Source organism: Podarcis liolepis (assembly GCF_965112155.1).
Source record: "Podarcis liolepis genome assembly, chromosome: 2".
Classification (NCBI taxonomy): domain Eukaryota; kingdom Metazoa; phylum Chordata; class Lepidosauria; order Squamata; family Lacertidae; genus Podarcis; species Podarcis liolepis.
The window spans coordinates 36,067,500-36,092,585 of NC_139555.1; the positions used below are offsets into that span (position 1 = coordinate 36,067,500).

At 45.0% G+C, this 25,086-nt stretch overlaps 1 protein-coding gene and 1 long non-coding RNA gene across 3 annotated transcripts in view; one reads left to right on the plus strand and one right to left on the minus strand.

The window, feature by feature from the left end:
• The window catches only part of SPHK1 (sphingosine kinase 1), a 46,654-nt gene extending 25,257 nt beyond the window's left edge, over nucleotides 1-21,397 (plus strand). For both annotated transcript variants that reach the window (XM_083487568.1, XM_083487569.1), the window contains exons 4-7: nucleotides 12,815-12,964; nucleotides 14,500-14,594; nucleotides 17,018-17,133; nucleotides 20,150-21,397. In XM_083487568.1, the coding sequence (XP_083343694.1) occupies nucleotides 12,815-12,964; nucleotides 14,500-14,594; nucleotides 17,018-17,133; nucleotides 20,150-20,984 (1,196 nt within the window). In that variant the 3' untranslated portion in view covers nucleotides 20,985-21,397. The remainder of the gene's footprint in view (nucleotides 1-12,814; nucleotides 12,965-14,499; nucleotides 14,595-17,017; nucleotides 17,134-20,149) is intronic.
• A 701-nt stretch (nucleotides 21,398-22,098) lies between these two features.
• Nucleotides 22,099-24,906, minus strand: LOC310699607. The gene is made up of 2 exons (XR_014522150.1): nucleotides 24,093-24,906; nucleotides 22,099-22,257 (listed from the first exon to the last, which is right to left on the minus strand). It is a non-coding gene; the product is annotated as an uncharacterized lncRNA (long non-coding RNA).
• Between the last annotated feature and the right edge of the window lie 180 nt (nucleotides 24,907-25,086).

Consider the following 25,086-nt stretch of genomic DNA (forward strand, 5'->3'; position numbering starts at 1 on the left):
AACATAGAAAAACAAACAAAAACAATACTCCCCCAACAGTTTAAAAGGCCATAGATTGTTTAACTAGCCAAAGGTCTGGGAGATGAGGAACAGTTTTGCCTGGCAAAACAGACATGAGGAACAGTTGAAGGAGTTGGGAGACTGAGAGGGGATATAATAGCCACCTTGAAATATCTAAAGGGTTGTCACATGAAGGATGGAGCAAGTTTGTTTTCTCCTTCTCTGGAGGCTAGGACCCAAACCAATGGATTCAAGTTACAAGAAAGGAGATTTTGACTAATCATTGGGGAGAACTTTCTGACAGTAACATCTGTTTGACAGTAGAGCAGATTCCCATGAAAGGTGGTGGACTCTCCTTCCTTGAAGGTTTTTTTAAGCAGAGGTTGAATGGCCATCTGTCATGGATGATCTAGTTGAGATTCCTGCATTGCAGGGGGTTGGACTGTATGACCCCTGGGGTCCCTTCCAACTCTACAATTCTATGATCTGGTCTACAACCACCTGTTAAAGAACCTTGCCCAAGAAGGGCAGCTGGCCAGTAATTAGATTTTCTGAATCCAGGACGTGCTTCTAAAGGAGTGGTCTTATCACTCCCTCCTTCAAGCAGGCAGGGACCACCCCTTCTCGTAAAGAGGCATCAGTCACCTCCCTAGCCTAGCCAGCCATCTCTTCCTTGCTAGTTTTTATCAGCCAAGAGGGGCAAGGGTCCAGAACACAAGCGGACATTAGACTTTTCCTCTGTGATCATCAGGCAAACTACAGTGCAGAAACTGGTTAGATAGGAGTACTTTGGTTGAAGTCCAATGTCATGTCCGTTGGACTATGTCCAAAAATTCCTGTTTCACTGATTAGGGCATTAGGCCTTTCATCAACTGCAACAGCCCCAATAAGCTGTAAAACTAGAATTTGGGACCCAAATATTATCTGCTTGTAAGGCATGTGAGGAACTGCTTTGCAGTTTGTGTATTGTGGTGCACAACAGTGCTTGCATTTCTACTAAGCTACATGTGCTGGCTCACATGAGCTAAAGGGGAAGCTGTGCATGTGTGCTTATTGCACTCCAGGTATTTTGAGCCGGAAATGGTCTCTAGAAAACTAGGAAGTTAATGCCACTCTGCACATTAGTGCATAGCCAGTGGTGAGTTGGAAGATGGCACTGCCCTTCCCACCGTGTCATTGCTGCAGCTTACCTGGGTGGGCTGGGCAGGGCAGCATTGTGGTGAGGCTAGGGCTGTGCAGGTGCGACAGGGGGAAGAAGGCATGTTGACTCTCAGCTTATGATTCCCAGTACCTTTCATACCGATAGGCAGAAGATCAGTAAGATATACAGTAAACAGAGTTTACTCAAGATCCATGCCAAAGCACTTTGTGAATGATCAAAGTCCTTCACTTTCAGTGTGGGAATTTTTTTTAGCACCAATCTTGTTTAGGGGTGTTTTGTACGAATGAACATCCTTATAAGATTGCTTCCGTGTTACAGATAGGGAATATGTAGAAAAGATGGAAAGAAAACAGTTCAGAATTATAAAGTAGCAAGTGTCTGAAGGAGTTTTTCACATAATGTTTCTCTCTCTCTCTCTCTCTCTCTCTCTCTCTCTCTCTCTCGTTCGTATGCATGTTATAATTCAGTGTGATGCCCTTTGCCTAGACAAGTAGTATATATATCAGGAGTTTACACCTTTGGTGTGTTCAGAGAGATAAGAACAGTGTCATAGGATCGCTGCAAGCATACAGTTTCTTTCAAAAATAGAACCGAAGTTTATTCCATTATTCCATAATTAAAGACAGCACACTAGGCCCATGGGAAGTATCCCTTTAAAGACTGGCACCCAAGGCCATCAGACTAGTGCTATTTCAATAGCATAAGCAACATCTGTTGAATGAGCTTCCTAATGGTAATGCTACTACAAATAAGCACCAGTCTTGCTCTATACAGAAGTGTCTTCAGGTATAGGTGATGTAGTGGAAGACCACTCAGTCTGCCAGGCTTTTATACATGGAAAGGAGTTAGGGTGACATCCTATTCTTTGCCATAGGCAGCAAAATGTCTTGTGCTACCCCCCTGTAGAGTGGGGCTGTGGAACATAGTGGTGAAGAAAGTGAAACACTGCAGAGAAAATACTTGGGTTGTTCCCTCTGATACTATTGTTCCTGAGATACTTGCCACGTAGACAGTATAGTCCCAGATCTGTATAGCCTACGGCTATGCTGCTATAAAAGCCACCATGGCTTGCAATAACCACCAGCTTCCTCTTCTGGGGTAATGGGAAGGGTGAAATGTGAAAAGATGACACAGCAAGAATGCCGGCCTCTCACGAGTTGGCAAGTCTCTTGCAGCACTCCATGCTGATTCACAGCTGTCTGGCCATAGCACAAACATCTGGCAAAAATTAAAATAAAATGCAGCATTGACTCATTTTCTAGATGGGGCTTTGTGGTTTTAAAAATAAGCAAGCTTCACCTTCTGAATGTTTCCAGACAATTGACTGGGCACCTGGGTGCCTGGATCCAAGTCTTCAGAGGTTTCATAAAAACTTAAAGGTTTATCCCAAGGTTACAAAATGAATCCATGGCTCAGTGTGAAGCTGCTAGTTTTAGAAAATCCTATTTATTATAGATCCATTAGTACATTGCTCTGTTTTATTTAGGGATGTTATAAATAAAAGTGCCAAGGCACTCTGGTTTTGGGGCTAGGTATGCTGTTTGGGTGCCTGGGTAAGGGGAATTGCTCTCAGGGATTTGGGACCAGGAGCCTGAAAATTCTGACCTGGTTCAGATGTTCATATTCTGATCCTTTAAAACTTTCATTTGGGGAATTAGGAATGTGGTGCAGGCTCTTTCTGTCTCTCCTGCAAATGTCAACTCTCCTCTCCCGTCCATATTTTCTCTAACTTTAGTTTATCATGCTATCCAAATTGGATGAATCATGGTCAATACTAATCAGGATTGCCTTCAACCTATGGTCTGGAAGGAATGTGCTAACCATAGTTTAAATAATGGTCAGAGGAAACCAGGAAAGGGAAGAGCAAATCAACAGGCAAGTGTGGAAGGAGGGTCCACCACACGATCCCAGTCCATGTTTTGGAATAATGGAATGAGACATTTGAAACAAGCCTCTCTCTAAGTTGTTGGGTGCTTGGCAGTTTGCCAGCTCATATCCAGTCTTCCTCTGAAGGGCCCACATCTTTGTATACTTTTTCTCTGTGGTACATCTCTTGCTCAATAATTGGCAGAAAACACTGAAGGGCATCAGCAGGCATTCTGTGGCACTGTCCCCACCATATTCACATGGCCCTTTTCTCCTAGAGTTGACGTGAGAGTGGAAGAAGAATTGGCATGCCTCTTAATCATTCATTTTTCTTCTATTGACTGTTGGAGGGTAGGTGGCGAAGGAAACATAGTCTGTGATGGATAATGTGTCAACAGAAGTCAATAAATATATTGCATGGGAGACATAAATGTGTGTGTGTGTGTGTGTGTGTGTGTGTGTGTGTGTGTTGCTCTTCTGAAATGGGGAGAGGAACAGCCACAGAACTTCACATGTAATGGTTCACAACAGGCCTATACTCACAGGGCTCATCCACACTTTTGCTTGACCTGTATTTTGATCATGCCTTGTGTACCAATTAATTCCCGCAGGTCCGAGAGTTTTCTTGTTGTCCATGGCTGTGCTTTGTGAAACCTCACCTGCTGAATTGAAGGTTCGTTAAGCAAAATCTCTCTGTAGATTTTCCATGCATCTGATAAGACCTGATTCAGCAGGTAAGGTCAGATTTCCACAAGGCACAGCTGTGGAACAATCGGAAGAACTCGGAGCCAAGGGAATTAATCGACGCACGATGTGATCAAAATGCAGGTCAGGCGAAAGTGTGGATGAGCCTGCAATTAAATTTATTGATAAAGGAGTGGATTTAGGCTTAGTCATCTTGCACTAGATCTATTTGAACCAATGGGATTTAAGATGGTCAAGACTAACAATGGGTTACTCCAGGGATAGCTAACCCATGGCTTTCCAGATGTAGTCAGACGCCAACTCTCATCAGCCAGTATGGGTATTGGTCAGGAAAGAGGGGAACTGGAGTCCATGGGTGAAGATGAGGGGGGAATCATTCTCCAACAGAATGTAATGGGCAGGCACTGTGTTTTGAACTGAATAAACTCTTCAGTGAACTAAACAAAGTGAATGGAGAACGTTTTATCCTCTTGCATGATGAGAGGATGACTGCTATAAAAGGATTGCACAGCAAGCTTACAGTGAACACAAGAAAGCAGTTGTAACACAGCACGAAGCTGAACTGTGTGGATTTTGTGTTCACTCACAGTACCAGTATCAGAGTTCAAAAAATGACTGCTCACTCAGTAGAGCATGAGACTCTTAATCTTAGGGTCGCAGGTTTCAGCCCCATGTTGGGCAGAAAGACTTCTGCATTGCAGGGGTTTGGACTAGATGACGCTCATCGTCCCTTCCAACTCTAAATTCTATGATTCTATAAAAAGCTCTTAAAAGATACACATTTCATTGAAGATAGATGTTCTAGTAAGCAAGTGGCTCTGTTCTTAAGCTAACATCCTATGACATCTCACTGAATTCTTTAATAGATGCTGTTTTATCGGATATGTATTTGTGAAATTAGGGCAATATGTGCTGTGCACAATATTCATGGACACAGACAAAAGTACAACCCCATGCTCCTACGCACATTGGCTGGTAGCATGTACATACTAACCAGTCTGTAGCACAAAAACGTAGTTTTTTCTCAATGTGGAATCATCGTGCTTGATTGTCCTCAGAATGCTGTTTTTGATCTAGATGGATTCTGGACCCTGCTGTCCTCAAGGATGGGTGTGTTTACTTGATGCACATTTGAAAATCCTTCCCTTGAATGTACCTTTTCCTCCCTGCCCACGCCCCAGGTGAATGAAGGGGGAAGTGGTGATTGTGAATGCATCCGCACCCATCCACCATGCCATTGTGCAAGTGTGGATAGACACACATCCCATCGCCAGGACCGCCTACATCGGTTTCCACCTATTTCCAAATGAACACACTGTGAGGTTATGAATCTACAATGAGCTTTTATTTTCAGAATGAAAACCGTTTCTCAAGAAGCACTTGTCAGAGGCAAAAAAGATATGCAGTAGTTCTAGACCGTGGTGTGGAGTTAGCAGAAAAACAAGTACGGTACTCAGTCTCCAGTGATTCCAGAATAAAATGTTAGGTGTATACAACCATTCTGATTACAACAACCAGGCTTCTGTAGTCAGAACAATATTGCGTTTGTTTGGATTGGGGGGGACGGACACATGAAATTGAAACACTGACTAAAGGAGAAGCTTTAATTCTGTCTTGTCTCTTCTGGCTAGTGTGGCTGTGAATCTTTCAATTTTTTTATTTCTTTCCGTTTCTCAGTTTTCCAATCTTAAATTCAGTTCTCCACATTTTTTTTTTAAATCCTCATGGAAGATTCAGCAACATTTTAGAGCAAAGTTCTTCTATTATACAGATTTTTGCAAGTCATTTCCCCCTAAAGTAAAGTGTTTTTGTATGTTATTTTCACTAAGATTTTTGTGTATTATTTTCACTAAGGTATTCATTATGCACGCTTGCCCCCAAATACCTGTTTTTCTACACCCTGTTTGGAGAACTGCATCACTAAGTTTGGTTTAGTGCAAACGTCAAAGGATAGCTGTGTTTTGGTTTGCATATTGCTTTGAAAAGTGCACATTAGGTAATTCCTCCTTCAAATGCACAGAAAACCAAATTTATCCCTTGTCTTGGAACTATCTAACACCATATCTAGCCTTTGCCTGCTCTTCCTTCCCAGTAGCATACAATCCTTAGGGACAGGCTGTTGTCATTTCAGAGCTTCCTGAGCTGCAGAACATGGTTTGCTTTCATGATGATGTCTGTGTGCTGCCCCATCCTCCTCTCAGACATGACCAAGCAAATATTTCTGGCAGCATCAGCATTTTCTCCAGCCCTGTGGTCGAGTCAGCAAAATCTTAACTTAATTGAGGGAGCTGGAAAGACCTAAAACTGTATCACCAACTTTCTGGAAAGCACTTTTTCTGAAAGATGCAAAGGAAATAAGAGCAGAGAGGATCTGACAGTCTAGACATGTGAGGAGTCAGTCATCAGAGCTGTCATTCACTAGGTCATTCCCTCTACCTCTAACAAGATTTATCCAAGGCAATGTACCAAAAGCGAGCCACGTGGGTTGGGGCAGATCTTGAAGGTCATCTAGGCACTGCAAGATCTGCCACAGGGAATGTAACTTCAGCATCCCTCAGAGATGCCTGTCCAGCCTCTGCTTAAGTGCCTCCAGGGAAAGAGGACCCATCACCTCCAGAGGCAGTCTGCCCCATTTCAACTAGATTTTCCTGTTAGGAACGTTCTGCTAAAGTTATCCTGAAATTCTGTTCTATTCCTGTCCTCTGGAGCAGCAGAGAACAAGTCAGCCCCATCTTCTGTATGACCTCCCTTCAGATGGACCTATTGTTCTAACTTTCATGCAGAAATAGGCAATCTCTGAAGCTTCATTTCCTGATTGGCATAGCCAATAGATATTATCTAGGTGGGACCGCTTTCATTCATTCGTTCCATCCTGCTTTGAACTCTGTTATATCACTTGATGTTGCAGACTCTACCAGTTTCCCATGGGGTCGTGGTAGTGCTCTCTTCTTTCCTCACTACAATTGCCTCTTTATTTACCCTCCCCTTTGCCTTGAATGTGTGCCTTTGACTCCTGGCAGATGTACAACAAGGGATTGTGTGTGCTTGGTGTCAAAACTAAAATTCTGTTCCCAGACACTCTAAATTCTGAAGCCTGTAAATCACACCAATTTGCATCTTTGGTGACTTAATTTTTTTAAAAAATATATATATTCCGGTTATGAAACCGCACCCCAACTACTTGAAATCATACTCTCCTTCCAACACTTCAGCAGGCATTGCCTGCTTACATTCAGGTATATCTTTGTGTCCACAAGGGCTGGAACTACCCTTCTCAAAATGACAGATTCTCAGGAAGCGCAATGCAACGGATGACCCATTCTGTGCTTTTCCGGCGGCTGTGTGCGTGTTGCAATGCTCTGGGAACCCAAAAAAAGCCCAGAATGTGGCGCTTGGTGCAAAATTCGGCTTCCTGAGAATTACAGCTTTCCTTGCGAAAAAGGAAGTTTCTTTTTTAAGAACTGGCTGAGAGCAGACGCAGGTGGAATTGGCTTCGGTTTGTCGGGTGGTGAGTGTGAGTGCTTAATGAGTTTCCGGTTTTTGCTGCTGCTTTTTATTTGCTTTACACACCTCGGCTTGTTGGCTCCTGCTGGTGCCTGAGTTAATAGAAGTGTATGTGGGACCTGTGTTGATGGTTGTGCACCACTGGTAGTATTTTGGGCAGGGCAGGGCAGGGCACAGCACAGGGAGAGAGTGATGGTGGGCCTCTGGTGAGCTTGGTAAGGGGAAGGGAAATTGGGCAGCTTTCTGCTATCTTCCCTTTCGGTTCATCCTCCAGTCTGAGAGATCCTCGTTGGCATGCCAGCAACCTGCCAGGTCCTTTGGTAGTGTTTCTGAATGTCAGGACCTGTGGCCAGGAAAACAAATGTCTGTCAGCCAGGATTTGATTTGGGAAGAACACCCTGATCTGGCTGGTGTGACTGAGACCTGTTTGGATTAACCCAACTGTGGTTTATTGGTGAAGCAACAGCAACACTGGCTCAGCGAGCAGGTGGATTTGAAGTAATCTCTTGTGGTGTCATCCCTCTTTTTTGCTCAGCTGTCTTCCCGTTTTGAGTGTCTAGTGGGTTATCAGGAGAGGCAAGGAGTTCTGCTGGTAGGGTTCCATTCATGCCACTATCTAAGAGTCTCTCTGCTGAGCTGCTGGTCTCAGGGGTGGCCCAGATATATTTTCTGGGGGATTCCAATGTACATCTCTGATGGTGAGGAAAACTCATTTCTTTGCCACCAAGCATATCTACACAGTGTCACCCAGCGGAGGTCCTCTCCCCTCAAGAAGCAGAAGGCCTTCAGAAATCTGGGCTGCAAAAGGGGTTGATGGAACCTGTGGTTGCCCAGTGTAACTATTTGCCAAACACATCACTGACGAATTCACCCTGATATGAGACCGAATTGGTCTTGGTTTCCCTAGTGGTTGAGGGGCCTGTGAGTCTGATGGCCCTTTTGGTTATCAGTGGTGTTCAGCACCATCAATTATGGCAGGCATAGGCAAACTCAGCCCTCCAGATGTTTTGGGACTACAACTCCCATCATCCCTAGCTAGCAGGACCAGTGGTCAGGGATGATGGGAATTGTAGTCTCAAAACATCTGGAGGGCTGAGTTTGCCTATGCCTGAATTATGGTATCCTTTTGGGACTCCTTGGTGGACTTGGGCCATTGGACCATCTGTTTCCCAGCGGGTTAAATGCATAGAGATACAAAATAACATGGCAATGGGATTGATCTACAGAACCCTACAGCATGTTACCTAAAGTGTGTGTTTCTCCTCCAGCTGCTACCTTCTGGCAAAGGAGCAAAACTGGTCAGCCTCTGCACCTCAGCCAGATGTTCCAGACAGTGTGATAAGACTTAAGAGTGTTGGGGGTGGGGATGGAGAGGGAAGCATTCCCCCTGTCTGTAAAGATTGATTCTGCCAGCTAAATCCATCTTTTTTCCATAATCAGGGCCAGAAGCCAGATTGAAAAGGATCAAGGAAAGAGCTGATACCGTACTTCCCACCCCCTCTTCCTCACTTTTAAGAGAACAGTAGACTCTGCTTTATTTCTCTCTCAGCCTCTAAAATAGCTTTTTAAAAATGCTTTGGATTTATGGAATGGATGCGGTCATCACACCAAACCCAGGAACAAGGGAAATAATTGCAGGGTGAACAAAGTTCCTATGGCATTCCAACAAATACAGGTGTTTCCTGGCTCTCCTTGCCCATGTCTGTGACCCCAGGAATGCCTGCATGCTTCTAAATTCGTCACTGCAAGATTATTGTTCATCTAGGCTAAATGCAAAACCTGAAGGCCCTTAACGGACGGGCGCAGCCACCTTCTTGCTGCGCTCCAGGCAGTGTTCTCATTTTGCTGCAGAAATGATTGCTCACATCCCAGCACTCCCTGAGCAGCTTCTGCCAGTCTGAGTTACTTTTCATTTTGTTATCGCCCTAAACACTCCCCAGTTTGTCAGCTACCTATTACCTGCACTGCATGGCCATCAACAGCCGCCTCCTTGACCTTGGTAATCTGTGGGCCCTAGGAGATAAATATGTCCCAGCATTGTGAACTATGAGCCTTGTGGCGGTTGAGGAGGGGGCAGGCTGAACTCTCCTCCCCAGTTCTGCACGGAAAGAAAAGGATTGAGGAAAATGGAGTGCGTGGTTTTCTTCTTGAGGGGTTAGCAAGATTTCACGCTCTTGAAAATGCAGCTTGAAAAACGTGATGATAGGCAGTGGAAACTTAATCCTGGGGCTAGTCGCACCATTTCACAGAGAGGTTTGTGGCTGGCTGTTATACAAAGCTTATACTTATTTAGCTGAGGAAGAACTGGGTCAAAAGCAGTGTTCTGGCTTTGCTTCCTACCTGACTGCTGAAGTAAATGCATTCAGCACCAAGGGCAGGGAGTCCTGAAATCAAAGATGCAATGTGCTGGCTACTTTAATGGGAGCTAATGGCACCAGCAGAATCTCTGCACTAGCTTTTAAAAATCATTGTTTCTAGTCTTCCCTGTTAAACTACTTCTGGAGAAAAACAGGTTTGGGGGACATGGGAGAGGAGCGGGAAGGAGCATGGCTTAGCACTGCTTTGGACCCAACCCATCCTGTTTCCTTTGCACTGAAGGGAACAAGGTGGAACAAAGTAATCACAATGTAATTGCGGAAATTACAAGAAGTTACGTAATTTTGCCTAAGTAGACAGTGAGACGAGTAAGTTCATTTTTGGTGGAAGATGAACTGCAGCAGTATTGAAACAGTGCTGTGTGTGACACATACTGGGTTGGAATGGAAAATGATGTCTTCTTCCATCCTGGTGAGGCCTATTGCCTCAACTGTGAAGGTAGAACAAGAGCCATCAGGTAGCTACTGATAGCCGTATCATCCATCTCTTTGTCTAGTTGTCTTTTAAAGCCATCCAAGCTGTTGGATACCACTATGCCTTTTACTACATCCTTTGAACTAAGAAGCAAAACCTCCCAAATTGAATAAAGACCCAGTCAGGAAAACGAGTAAACTTGATCTTTTTTTGCCAGTTCCATCTGTGGTTTGGCTCCCCCTTGGGACATGATAGCAGCTTCGTTCGTAACAATCTGTATCAGGAAGATAAATGGGATGGACTCTTAAGCTTTTGGTGTGGGGTAGGCAGGCAGGAAGAAGGAAAGGATGCGAAGCCACAAGCATCAGTCTTCCGCTTCTGAATCATTCATGTAGCTCAGTTTCTCAGCATCGCATACTGTAGTCCTATTAAAATAACAGAAGCGGAGCCTGGGATGGCCCCGTTTTGCAGGGTAGCAGTCAAAAAGATCTAGCTAGCAGCCAACATGTTGGAAACTAATTGGCACGCATGGTTAATTGCGTCTGATGATACTTTCTGAAAGCAACTGTAGCTAGCCCTTAGCGTAGTTTCTGTGCCTGCTGCAGATGGGGGAAGGTGGTGATACTGCCTTTCTTTTGGGAACTGATATAATTAACTGCGCTATAGATGACAAACAGGTAGTGGGGTTGGCTCCTGGTTCTTGTTGAAGAACGATGCCACACCTGCCTGACATTAAACCAGCCTTTGCATTCAGCTTGGTTGGTAGTTTTATTAGCTTTTATTTCCTTACGTTGGTGTTGTCCCTACGAAACCTTTGACATGGTTTCCGAGAGTCCCTCTGCTCTCCTCCTCCACGTGTTCAGTACCTAAGCTGTGTACACATCATCAGCTTTAAACAGAGCTAGGTCATTCATTTTCTCATTCAAAGCTGGCTTGGGTGAAAGGACATCAGGACATAGCATTTCCTAAGAAACAACAAGTTAGATACAGGATAAATGTGGATTTTGACCAATGTTGTGTGTACACTGCTTCCCAAACCAGCAGCGAGAACTCGCTGGATGCAGAGTAAACAACAGTCTATCCTTTTTGGGGTCTCATCTACCTGAGAGACGTTTTGCTTGCTGTTCCCCAAGGGTGGCATTTCACAATTGAAATGCGCTACTTCAAAGGCATTTGAATTGGGAGTTACTTCCACCAGCCCCATCCGCCTCTTTTAATTTGTTCCAGAGAACTTCGTAACTAACACCATCTCTCATTGCAGCCCATTCCAACACCCAGCAAAAATATTTTAATTTTCCTACTTACTTCCTTTCCTGCTTGCCAATCATGCATCATGTGAGACCCATGATACGCAATAGGAAGGGGGAAGAGAGAATAGGGTGTGTTTGTGCAGGAAATTTTTTTGCATCATTTGTGCTGAGGTATCTGCCGGCTCTGATTGCTGAGCCAGTCTACAGAACAGTGAGACTGGAAAGTTGATAACTGGGTGGACTACATTGTGAGAAATCCTCTTTATGCCAGAGCATACAGAGGGGAAGAAGGCAAGGTGGTCTTGGTTCATTGGAGGCATAAGGTGAATGGTGAACTTGAAGAGCAAGGCAAGTGGCTCACTGCAAGGAGTAATGAACGTTGAAGGTATTTCCTCCCATTGAGGAGAAGCACATTACCTTTTTCTTTTTTTCTTTTAATTGCCCTACCATTCTGCATAAAAAGTCTTCAGGTCAATTCAGAACAATGTAAACAATTAAACAGCAAAAAACAACACCACCCCATCAAAATAACTAAGAACAGCCAAAAATCTGCTGGAGAGATTTATGGCTCAGGTCCATCCAGTATTCTTTTTCCAGTATGTACAATTGTGTCACAGCCTTTATTCCTTTTTTAAAAATAAAGCAAAATCCTAACAAGTTCTTTCCCACCTGGGAATAGGTAGTTAGAAATTCTATTTCTAAGCTGGGGAGCCAAGAGATTGATTTTTTGAAACAATGTAGTTTCGATTTTTTTTATTGTATAAAACTCACATATAAATGTACAAAACTCACATATACGTACATTGGTAACCAATATGACCACTGCTATTTTTAAGCAGCATTTGAACACGGTTTGGCATGGAGTCTACTAGTTTTGGACAGTCACTGTTGATTTTCGGATCCTTGTACCACCCTTGAATCAGCACTGGAATGAGCTTCTCCATAGTTGCACAGTCTACAGCATGGAGGCGACTTTTGCATATAGCCCACAAATTCTCAATGGGATTTACGTCCGGCGAATTCCCTGGCCAATCAAGTACCTGAATTTGCTGCTCTGTCATGAATTTCTTCACCACTTTTGATGTGTGACAGGGGGCTAGGTCCTGCAGCAATATCCCAGTACCGCAGTGGCGTAGCGTGGGGGGTGCAGGGGGGCCCGGCCGCACCGGGCGCAACATCTGGGGGGGGGGGCGCGCTCGCACTCGCAGTGCTAAAATCAGTGCTAAAATCCACGGGTTAGGGGGCACAAATTACTTGCCTTGCCCCGGGTGCTGACAACCCACACTACGCCACTGCAGTACCGTCAGGATACCTCTTTTCCAGCTCTGGAATAACTCTTTTGTAGAACCTCAATATATTGTGGTGAGCACATCATTCCTTCTATTGGCTGCAGGCTTCCAACACCATAATGATTAACTCACTTTTCGTGTTTGTTTTGAGTACAGGATTACGAGTAAGATAGAAAACATGCTTTGTTTCAATTAATTTGCACAAGGGTGCAATTCCTGATCTCCCCATCTCTGTTGTCTCTGTGCAGAAGCCACCTTTGGGCTACTCTCCCGGCCCTGCCAGGTGATGGTGTTGCTGAATCCACGCAGCGGGTCAGGCCGGGCCCTGCAGCTATTCAAGTCCCAAGTGCAGCCGATGCTGACGGAAGCCAACATCGGATTCAGCATGTTTATAACTGGTAAGTCTTGTGCCTGAAAACAAGGCCACCGTGAGAACTGCAGTCTCTCTGGAATGACAGAGGACAATGCATGTCCCAAGATGGCTGGAGCCCCACAAAAGTGGTTGTGCTCACACTTTTATGTACAGCTCTGCTCTGACACATCCACCCACCTACCCACCCACACCTGTGATATTGCTGGCACTGCCAAACTGCAGGACACTCCTTTGCTCAACTGTCCAGGTAGCTAATATTCTAAGGCAGCCTTCCCCAATCTCGTTGGACTCCCAACTCTCGCCATCCCCTGCCAGCCTGGCTGATGGTTGGGATCTGGAGAGCACCAGGTTGGGGAAGGCTGATCTAGGAGCATCACAGCCTGCTGCCTCCATGTGAACAGAAGAGTTAAAAATGCAGGTATAGGCTTGACAAGGCTCAAATCTTGCATTTTTTGCAGGGAAAGGAAACCCAAATAACTCTTCCCTCCAGCCCAACTCAGGTTGACCCTTTTCTGCAGAGTGCTGCTTTGTGAGCGTGGCTGTGATTTCACTGATTTCAAAGTGCAGGAAATCTTGCTGTAAAGGTCTGGCTGATCATGTTCATCCCATTCCAAGAAGAGATGGGAGGAGAGAACAACTCCTTGCTACGACACATTTTTTGAGATGCCCATCCCCTTCAGTTCGTAACCTAATTCCATGAAATATTGCTTCAAACCAGCTTGCCATTTCCATCAAAGAGGATTGGCACAGGTAGCATTCCACCTGACATCAAATGATGGCCAGGGAGAACATATTTTGCCACCTGTTGGAGATAGGATTGTCCTGCCTCATCTGTAGTGTGAAGTATAGTCCTTCTGTCAACTATCTCTCCCCGCTCCCCCCCGACAATCAAATTTGTTTTGCTTTTCTCAATTTTGTGTGTGTGTGGGCGGGAGAGAGAAATGTCATTTCCAGAAGGCTGAATGGACTAGTCCAAGAGGTTCATTCTACTTTTTAGTTCTATTTCCCTTCTTGGTAAAGGTTTAGCCAAGAGTAAGGCAAGAGTAAGGTCCTGCCAACCTAGCAGTTCGAAAGCATGTCAAAGTGCAAGTAGATAAATAGATACTGCTCCAGTGGAAAGGTAAACGGCGTTTCATGTGCTGCTCTGGTTCACCAGAAGCGGCTTAGTCATGCTGGTCACATGACCTGGAAGCTGTACACTGGCTCCCTCAGCCAATAAAGCGAGATGAGCGCCGCAACCCCAGAGTCAGCCACGACGGGACCTAATGGTCAGGGGTCCCTTTACCTTTAAGGCAAGAGGAGGATGATTAACACAGTTCTCTGTGTGTAAGAATGTGCATTCTCAGCTCTTCCTGACAGGGAATGCTCACTGCCACACTGATAGCCGTTGGCTCCACTTTCCACAACAATAATACTGCCAGCCTGTATGTGAGGGGACAGTAGTCAGTGGTGGACAGATGGCATTTCCTGCCCTCCCCAAGGAACCCTTAGAGGATGCAAAACTATATCCCCCTGGGACATAACATACAAGTCATACATGCTCATTGTCTTTGTTGCTAGAGAAGAACAATCACGCTTGGGATCTGGTGAGGAAGACGGACTTATCCATGTACAGCGCCTTGGTCATTATGGCTGGAGACGGCTTGCTATATGAGGTAAGCGGGGCAAGTGGGATTTGGCTAACTATGGGCTCCCTTGCCTGTTGTGTCTTAGCACCACAGTGCACCTCCCATCACCAAAGACCGGATGCTGCCCAAGGTGGGCCCATGTTTAATGGTTGTAAAGGATTTTGCGACTTATTCCGATGAGACCTTCCGGCCCACTGCAGTGCAAAGTGTCTGGGAAGGGGACTGTACTTTGGAAGTGGGTGAGAACTGGCAAGGGTTGCAAATCCAGTCTTAGACAGTGAAAGTCTGCAGGTCACAGTTCTCCCACTGTCTTGCGGTTGTTGAAATCTCCTCCTGCTGCACAGTGGGAAACTGGTACGGGAACCCAATTCCATATTGACTCTGCTAAGTGTATGGCAGCACTGGCCAGAAAGGATTTAAATTGGAAGGAGGTTGTAAAAATAAATGAGGGAAGGCCTCTGATTTATGTTTGCAAATTTCATATGGGTAGTTTTAAAAATGTGGAAACTAATGCCTAACATTGACTTCAATTCACATTAAATATTTGCGTGTTTCCCTTCTCCCACCAAAGTTTGAACCTTTGGTACTGGACCAGTTTGATTTGGATTCATGTTGCATGCAATCAAAGGATAAAACCATATCAAACTTTCAACCTTTTCCTTAAAAAGAGTTGTGGAAAATTTCTGTATGGTTGCAGGTTGTGCTGCACAAGGCAAAATCTAGTAGTTTCTGCTTCAGAAACTGATAGAATATCCACTCCCCCACCCTTTTTTCTTAAAGGGTCTTCCCAGTCTTCATGGCTATGGAAAGACATTTGAGAACAATAAGCAGCCTGCTAATGGCGAAGTGATCCAAAAGTTGCAATGTTCAATAGAAGTGCAGCTTAAATGCAGGTTCTGAGGCAGAACTCTTAGATGCTTCTGTGTTCATGTTTTGTGAATGTGGAGTGTATATGGTTTCCATTGGCGGGTTCAATGCAGGCATTTGACTGCAGGTTCATTCCATATCAAGAGATCCAACTTCTTTACTTCATGTCATCCAATTTTCTTAATATTTTGTATGCACACTTGTTGAATGATCAAAACTAAGTTGAGATACATCAAATTTGGTTACATATGTATTTTGTTGCAATGTTCATGAAGTACTAACAATAATTCTTTCCAGTGGCGTAACGTGGGTTGTCAGCACCCGGGGCAAGGCAAGTAATTTGCGCCCCCTAACCCTAACCCCCAGATGTTGCGCCCGGTGCGGCCGGCCCCCCCTGCACCCCCCATGCTACGCCACTGATTCTTTCAAAGCCTGTGTTCTATAACACAACAACAAGCTATCATTCTGTTTTAGAACACATTTTTAAAAGAAAAGCCTGGCTAGCTTTTCAGATACCTTTTAATTACATAACTTTCTAAAGAAAAGCCTGAATTAACTGATATTATAGTCTGAAGTCTTGTTTCTTCTGTTATATTTTACTCCAAGAAGACCCATTTATCCTAAATAGAAGCCAGTAAGGCAGACATGTATGTACAAAATCTTTCCCCCCAGTGTGATCTCATGATGAAATATTGCAGGTAGGTCTTAGAAATATGAAATAAGCAATATTTTTTTGAAAATCCATAATCCTATTAATTTTTAATCACTTTTTAAAATTTGCTAACTTACTTTAAATTTTAAATCTAAGTCCAACTTGTGACATATCATATTAAAGCCCATGAAGTTCTGAAGAGATTGGTGTTCTTGGTTTTGATGTATCTCAGCGCTGGGCTTAGCTTTTAAGGTTTTTGTGTAGTCTGACAAGGCCAAAATTATCAATTTTTTGAAATTTCAGGCCCTCATAACTCAAAAATGGGATGAGATAAAAAGCTAATTTTTTAGATTTAAATTTAGTTTTGATCATTCAACAAGAGTACAAACCATTCAGAAAAATGGATAACATGAGGTAACAAAGTTGGATCACTTGATATGGAATGACCCTGCAGTGAATTGAAAGCTTGACTATTTGAACTGGTAGAAGTTAGGTATGATCAGCCTTCCAATGACAGAATGCTCTGACAAGAGTTTGGGGATAGCTTGACTGAACTCTCACCTGTAGCATATTCTTTATTACTGTCCTCTCATTTCAAATAATGTAACTACGAGGTGTGCCTGGAACACACACTCCTCTAATAACACAATCCTGTGCATGACCAAGCAGAATCGAGTCCCATTGAATTCGGTGAGATGTACTCTTAGAGAGGTGTGTATAAAGCAGCAGGTTTTGCGTGCAGATTTTCAGAGTTTGAATTGCAATACCTCTGTGTACATAACCTAAGGCCTGACCCCTAAGACTGGAGTCTTAAATGGACTGGCCACTTCTGTGCTGACCAATCCAAGTCAGAGGTGGGGGGAAAAAAACCTCGTTCCCTTGTCCTTTCCTTTCCAGTAAGCCTTTTTGCTACCATGTGTACTTTTTGTAGGTGATAAATGGACTGATGGAGCGCCCTGACTGGGAATCTGCTATCCAGAAGCCTCTTGCCATCCTCCCAGGGGGTTCTGGGAATGCTCTGGCTGCTTCTCTCAATCACTACACGAGGTAAGGCATCACTGGCGGTTAGACCCATGCCAACTCTGCATGTGTGTTTCCAGTGCCGGCCCTACCATCAGGCAGGGGGAGGTGGCTGTCTCAAGTGAATGCTGTGGGTCAAGGAGAAGCAGTGGCAAGGTGCTGGAGGAGGACAGGGTTGGGTGTACCACACAGCTTGCCCTGCACCTACTAGCCTGTTGTCCTCAGGTGAAATGGAGGATTCTGTTTCCTCTCCAATGCTGGGGGCAGATTCACCCACCAGCTTTGCTGGCTTTGGCGCTAACAAATTGTGGAGTTTGGGTGTGTGCACTATCGAGCTTCAGGCAGCAAAATGTATTGGGCTGGCCATGTACCCATAATTGCATGTGTGAAGTTTGGGTCCTGGGGCTTCTCCATCCTAGGAACTACTTCACACCCACTTGGCTTATGGCACATGCTGAACTGGTGGTGTGCAGGTGCCACTACCAGCAGAATCCTATTTGTGCACACCTGGCTTTACAGTTGGCTAAAAGCATGAAATTGTGTGTGTGTGTGTGTGTGTGTGTGGTGGCACCAGCACATGGCTGATTTCTAGCAGCCAACACAGTTATGTTGAGCTCCAAGCAATGTTGGGAGTTTCCAGAACAACCCCTCCACTTTCTCTCTTAACACTGAATTATCTTTCTTTTGTTAATCTAAAATTTATGGTGTTTAAAAAGGAGCCCCAATACAGTTCCCACATTGGAGGAAAACATGAAAGGTGGGTCATGGGGCAGCATGATTTCAAAGGCTACATAGGGTGAGAGTGAGCAAAGGGCATCTCCCGCTCTCATCCAAAAAGCCAGCCCACATTCCACACTGAGTGCTCAGGGCTACATATGAGCACTGAGTGGTTAAATAAAAACAGATCCTGCATGAAGGCTAAGTTGCGTGGTGCAAGTCAGCTGCAAAGTCAGATATCCTTTTGCAGGCTTCTGTTCTGCAAGGAATAGAAGGGCAATGAGACATTCAGAAAACTGAAACTCTATGGGAACCCCCAGTCTTCTGCTCATTCTAACATTCTACCAGGCTTGCAGCTGGACCAAGATTGGTATCTGCTCCTGCCCTGTTTATTGCACATCTTTCTGCTTAGTGGGGCTGGCAAGGCAGCTGCACTTGACAGACTTTGCTTGACAGCCAATGGTGTCTTGTAATCTCCTACCACTGCTGTCAAAGAGGAAGGGCATCAGGGGGACAATGTGCATTCACAAAAGAAGCTTAATTACAAGTTCTCAGCTCAGGTTTCGATCTGCTCCCTGCAATCGCATCCAACATCCCCCAGCCCTGGCCTCTGCCCCTTCCACAGCTGGCCACCTTTCCCATCTGCTCTGTGACTAATCCTCATTTCTTAGTGGGCTTCATCTTGAGGAGGGAGGGGAAAGGCAATGAGGTGGGTTGAGGGTGTCGCTAATGGGCGTTTCTCTCCCTGTCCTGCTGGCTCAGCCACCTGGCTCCTGCACCCCAACTAACGCTGCTGCGTAATTCTCAGGGAAATAAGGCTTTGAGAGCATATCTGGGCCCAGTCCAAGAGAGCAAAGCAAGTCATGCTTAGGCCTTGCTCTGACACTGACACAGGAGTAACCAAGCTGGTGCCTTCCAGATGTTGCAAAAACCACTTCAGGCCCACCATCTTGCTTGCTCTTCTTAAAAGTTAAACAGTGTGGCTTTGCTCACCCTTCATATCTTATTGTAGGGGGATCTACAGCCCCTTTGGGGATGAAGGATTTTGTACAGTAACAACACTAAATAGCAGCAGGGGGAATTACAGGGTGTATAGCTCATCTGTAAAGCATGTGATTCTCATAGAAAATGCCCTATGTTCAATTCCTGACCTCTCCAGGCAAGACTGGGGAAGGCTCCTACCTTGAAACCTTGCAGAAATTAGTGAGCTAAACAGACCAAACCTCTGATATCCTCTGTATGGAAGCCTAGTTTTCTCCTGCCACAAAAGCTACAACCCTGACCTCTCCCTCCCTATTGGTTTTCAGTAGATGTTGTGAATCAGATGCCTGGAAGAGGTTTAAGCACTTGATAATGGATATAAACATTCAGTTATAAAACCTAGCACTGTAGAAACTCTTCTATGGGGCATTCTTTTTTTACCCTGATCTTCCACCAATGTGGTTCCCAGAGCCACATTCATGAAATTGTCCTTTTATACTGCAAGCCTGCCGGTAGGGGCTAAGGGGGAAACCAGCAAACCCAGGCAGCAGTTCTGTAGTCTGTATAATGAACGGCTTGAATGGAAATGCTTCAGGGTCAAGAACAGGTCAAGTGGAGCTAGTTTCTCCGCAGAGCCGATGCCCTTGGCCCTGCTTCCCATCTCTCCCACTGCTGCCTCTAGGTGTGTCTTTGCCCCAAAGGCACATCAGCTAAGAAGCCATAATGGGACACCCACAAATCGCTACTTGTGGGGGGAGCACTTTTGATGATTCATGTTGGTGGGGAAGAGTCCAGTGCCCTCTGGTCACTCTAGCTAGTCTCAGCTGATGAAACCTGACAGCTGCAATATGGCGCTGCTCCCTTGTCCATCTGCTGCTGCATCCCAGGCCCACCTTTTTTCATGCGACTACAAGGGGCTGTTAGGACAACGGGCCGCCTATAGAATCCTCATGAACACCTTGAGAGAACAAACCCTGATACTGTGATTGCTGTGTGATGACTTAACCATACAGTGCCAGTTTTGCTTCAGCTGACTCCCACACCAGAGGTCACCTCCTCTGGCCATTCCAGCACGGGAGGCGGTGGTGGCTCAGGGATGGCATTGGGCTTACCTGTATGACTGTACTGGCAACACGCAAGAACACCAAAGCAGCAGTCCAAAAACTGTTTTGTCCCAGCCCAGACCCTGTGGAAGAGGAAGGTAAATTGGACCTTTGCCTTTCAGGAGAGGAGACCTTTTGTGCAACCACTTCTTTATTTGACCATATTCCAGCTCCAACTACCCTTGGGCTGGCCCCTTCAATGCCACTGTTTTCATGCGCTCCCTTTCTTTCTCCTGCTGCAGCAAGGGCCACTTCAACAAGGAGGAGCTGCTCATGAACTGCACTTACTTCCTCTGCAAAGGCCTGCACGCCCCCATGGATCTCATGTCCCTCCACACGGCTTCAGGCAAGCGACTCTTCTCCTTCCTGAGCTTCGGCTGGGGCTTCATCTCTGATGTGGACATTGCCAGCGAGAGGTACCGCAAGCTGGGAGGCGCCCGCTTCACCGTGGGCACGTTCCAGCTCCTGACGACGCTCCAGGTCTACAAGGGCCGCCTCTCCTACCTGCCCTGCGGCAGCCAGAGCCCCAGCCCTGGCTCTTCACCCTCTGCGGTGGGACACGGCTCCCCGTCGGCGCTGCACTCCGAACAGTTCTCCTTCAGCAGCAAGAAGTCCCTATACAGCTTCTTCCCGTCGGTCTCTTCGTGCGCCAGCAGCGAGAGCTGTTTGCTCGAGGACTCCTTGCTGGTACCCTTTGAGCAGCCCGTTCCTGAGCACTGGACTGTAGCCCCGGAGGAGGAGTTTGTCTCCATCATTTGCATCCAACAGTCCCACCTGGGAGCAGACCTCCTGTTGGCCCCCCAAGCCAAGCTGTACGATGATGCCATCCACCTCTTCTACGTCACGGCGGGGGTCTCCCGGCTTTCCATGGTCAAGTTTTTCATGGCCATGGATAAAGGGACGCACCTGGATCTCAACAGCCCCTACCTCCACTATGTGCCTATCAAAGCTTTTCGGCTCGAGCCCCTGGTGCGCAAGGGCTCCATGACTGTGGATGGGGAAGTGCTGCCCTGTGAACCCGTGCAAGGTCAAATGCACAGGCGGCTTGCCCGCGTTATCAGTAGCACAGGGAGTTGAAGGGGCGGGGTGGGAGGACCCCCGATGCTGCACATCATCAACACTATCTCTGGCAGGGATAATTCTCAGGGGAAACTTGGCTTGCAGAGCAATTTTTTGAAACTACAACACAAGTAATGGTGGAGTCGGTCCTCCACCATAAGACTCTCACTCTTCCCTGCAGTTTCAATGTCTTCCTGCTCTGCACTGCCCAGAGGAAGAGATGAAGCAGGTCTCCAAACCATAGCTCTGTTTTGCCTCTCCATCCAATATCAAACCTTCTATGCACACCAACTGCGGCTGAAGCAGAGAACCTGCTGTCATCCCAATGCAGTGGCTACGTGAATAAAAATGCCTCAGTCCAATGCCACTTTGGGGACCACTTTTAATCCTCTTGTAATTTTTTTAAAAATAAACTCACTCTCTCACACACACCCAAAGTTGTATGTAGCAGCAGATTCTTAAGGAGAGATGGAATAAAGATTAGTGCTTTTTTTCTTTTGGAAAAAAGGTAATTCTTGAAAAATTAAGGTTAAAATGATGCCAGCAGTAATCTTGATGCTAAGTTTTAGGTGGTTCTCTTGGAAAGGAAGCGCATTTTAACAAATCATTTAGTCTTGCCTGCAAATGACAGGTGGGTGGGTAACGCTGGACTAATGAGGGAGCTGCTAACTTTCTCCCATAGTGGGCACACCAACAAACTGACATGCTTGCCACTTTCCTACCATACTATGGCAAAACTAGCACCTTAATTTGGACTAAACTGGCACCTCTGCTTTTCTCAAGGTATCCAAGTATATCATCTTGCAGATGCATGCTAGGATGATAAAAAGATAAGAAATTTATTGCCAAAAATGGCTGAAATGATTCCTGTCCATCTTTTCATAGTTATTCATTAGGTAAATGCAGACAAAATCAAAGTGGTCCATGAAGGGTCCTAACAGAAAAGGGTGATTTTTGTCAGAGGTGTCCCACATGAAGGTGGAACCAACATTACTATACTTGCACACCAACCTAATGGTGAAAGATTCAGATAATGTACAAGGATTCTTTATTTTAGAAAGTTAAGGTTAATAGTACAACTGCTTTTAAAGCTGGTGTTCTCTCCCTCACACATACACACACTCCTACCAAAAAAAGGAGACAGGAGGATTTGTTAGCTTTTGACTTGTGGTCCTAGTGCTAGCTGAGGCAGATGGGAGTTACGAGTGCAACATCAGCTAGTGGTCCACAGGTTAACTATGTTTGCTAAAAAGCAAGCAGCAATACAGATCTCATGATGCAGCAGTCATACCTTAGGTATAAATATAATATAAATAAGAGGATTAAGTAGTCGGATGGGCAGTGATCCTGATTTCATAACTCTCAGAGCAGCTGCAAGAACCATCCCTTAAATATTTAGGATCAAATTGGTGGAACTGACACAAAAACAGTAAACAATGTTTTGCTACCGACGTCTGGGCACTGCAGTTTTAAGACTGAGATTGAACAAACTGGAACATGTCCAGTGGAGGGGGCAACTAAGGAGCTGAGAGCTCAGGAGACCAAGTCCTTATACAAAAAAGGTTGATGGCATTGGATAGGGTTAGAGAAGAGAAAAATAAAGGACTACAATAGCCATCTTTAAATATTTGCAGGGCTGTCACATAAGATGATGGAGCAAGTTTGTTTTCTGTAGTTGAAGATAGGACCAAAACCACATGCCCTGAATTTCAAGAAAGTGGCTTTGGACTAAACATTAGAGAACTGCCTGATTGTATAAGCTACCTGACAGTGGAACAGACACTGTCTTAGAAGGTGGTGGATTCTCCTGCGTTATAAGTTTATGGGCAGAGGCTGGATGCTGTAGTAGCAGGAAGTATCAGGGATGCTGTAGTAGCAGGAAGTATCAGGGATGCTGTAGTAGCAGGAAGTTAGCCCACACAGCCTTTGAGATCCCTTTGAGCTCTATGATGCTATGAAATCACATTTGAGTTTATGCAGAATGTGTTTACATTAGTACATTACCATGTTTATTGTTTTAATCCTACAATTAGCTTTGATTGTACAGTGGTACCTTGGTTTACAAACTTAATCCATTCCGGAAGTCCGTTCTTAAACCAAAGCGTTCTTAAACCAATGTGTGCTTTCTCATAGCAGCGGGGGACTCAATTTACAAATGGAACACACACAACAGGAAGCGAAACATGTTCTGCTTCCAAGGCAAAGTTTACAAACCAAAACACCTACTTCCAGGTTTGCAGCGTTCTTAATCCAAGTTGTTCATAAACTAAGCTGTTCTTAAACCAAGGTACCACTGCAATAGAGACATTAAGCCAATATTTTATAGATAAAGCTGTATGCTGTAGCGCATATACTAGCTCTTAAAAGGTTTGTTATAACTGAAGCCAGTGTATGGTCCTTGTGACAATAGCCACAAATGGACCTCAACATTTTAACAAACCAGTCTGAATGCCTGGATTTTTCAGCAAAGGGTCTCCCACCCTGCCTTATATTAAAACTGCTGGAGATTATGCCCTTATGTTGATGGGGTCCGGGGTCTGGAGGCCTCTGCAACATATATTGGATATACATTGCCTTGAAGCCAGGCTGGTGCACAAGATAACACAGAATCCCAGGGGACACGGAGCATAAAGGGTTATGCAGAGGCCAGATGTATAGCGGTATGTGCAGTCTCCACTCATACATTCTGCCTCTACAAAGGGTGATCAGATTGCAGAGCGTACATGGGGATGGGTGGGTTGGGGTTTGCAGTCTTATCACACTGCACAACAGCGGAACTAATCTTCAGTGGACTGAAGGATGGAGATTGTGATGAAACATATTGAAAGGTGGGGAAGAAGAGACAATCTTTCTTACCCGTATCTTTTATATAAAAACCCTTGAAAAACCAGTCAAACTGGCATTTTTTTATTTAAAAAACCCCAATCAGTTAAGACTGCAGCAGTTCTTATTTGAAAGCAATGAATGATGACTAGCTAGTTCAATTTACATGGAAAAAAGTAAACATGATGCATAGCACAGTGCTGAGTGGCATGTTTACTGGAGCAAAGGAACTGGCTTACATATTTTTTCTGGAACGTCTAGTTCTTTCACCCCAGATAACAAATTCATATGTTTGTGTCTGACCTGTATAACCACAGGAGTCATGTGGCTTGAATGCTCCTCTATACCTTGATTGCACTGTCTGCCTCCTGACTCGTATTCCTGGAAGAGAACAGAAACTAGATGATCAGAAAATGTGTAAAGAAAGAAAGAAAACCCTTCCAGATATTAGTTTTACATGGTCATGAATCGCTGCTGCTAGGGTCAGCGAGTACCACCACAGATTTTTAGTCAACTGATATTTAATAATGCTGTTTACATTTGATGACCTTCCCAAATAACATTTTACTTTCTGCTCCGGTGTGGGCCAGGGAGGCTGAGCGAGGACACAACATGGAATACTGAGAGTGGGACATTAGGATTTACATGTGCACAGGACTTGCTGTGTCCTGACATTCCTCTCACCAACTGGGCAACTTAAGATTCCAGTTGCTATGGTTGAAGAACTGAGGTGTGTGCCTGGGTTTTCAGAAAGGAGACCTATGAGAAGTTCAGACTAAGGCATTGTCACCATTCTTAAATGTATGTACACACAGATATTGAGAACGATTTTCATGTTTTCTTTGGTAAAGCCCACCGCTGAGAGTTGCTGGTAGAACACACTTCCAGCTATGTGAGTACACAGGTGGATGTGTCATTAGTGTGCAAAGTAACACTGAAACTCACAGAATGCAGTGAGTACAGACACTGCCTGAGTCAAAACACATGATTTTGAGGGCTTCCTCAAAAATAATCAAGTAACGCAACACTGAAACACATACCTCAATAGGACAAGCAAGAATTGGACACCAGATATGCTTAAAAGGTCTCAAAGGGAAGGATTCCAGGGAAACTTTGCCAGTGGAAAGCTACAGGACTGGTTCCCCCTTCCCTAGATGACATATAATAGATGGACTGGCAAAGAAGCTTCCTCCTTTCCCAGCCTCTTCAGGAATGCCTACATCCCTCTTAGTTGCGAATGAGAATTCGAGTTATATACAAATCTCGCCAAATGGACAGAGACACAGCAAGCACAACA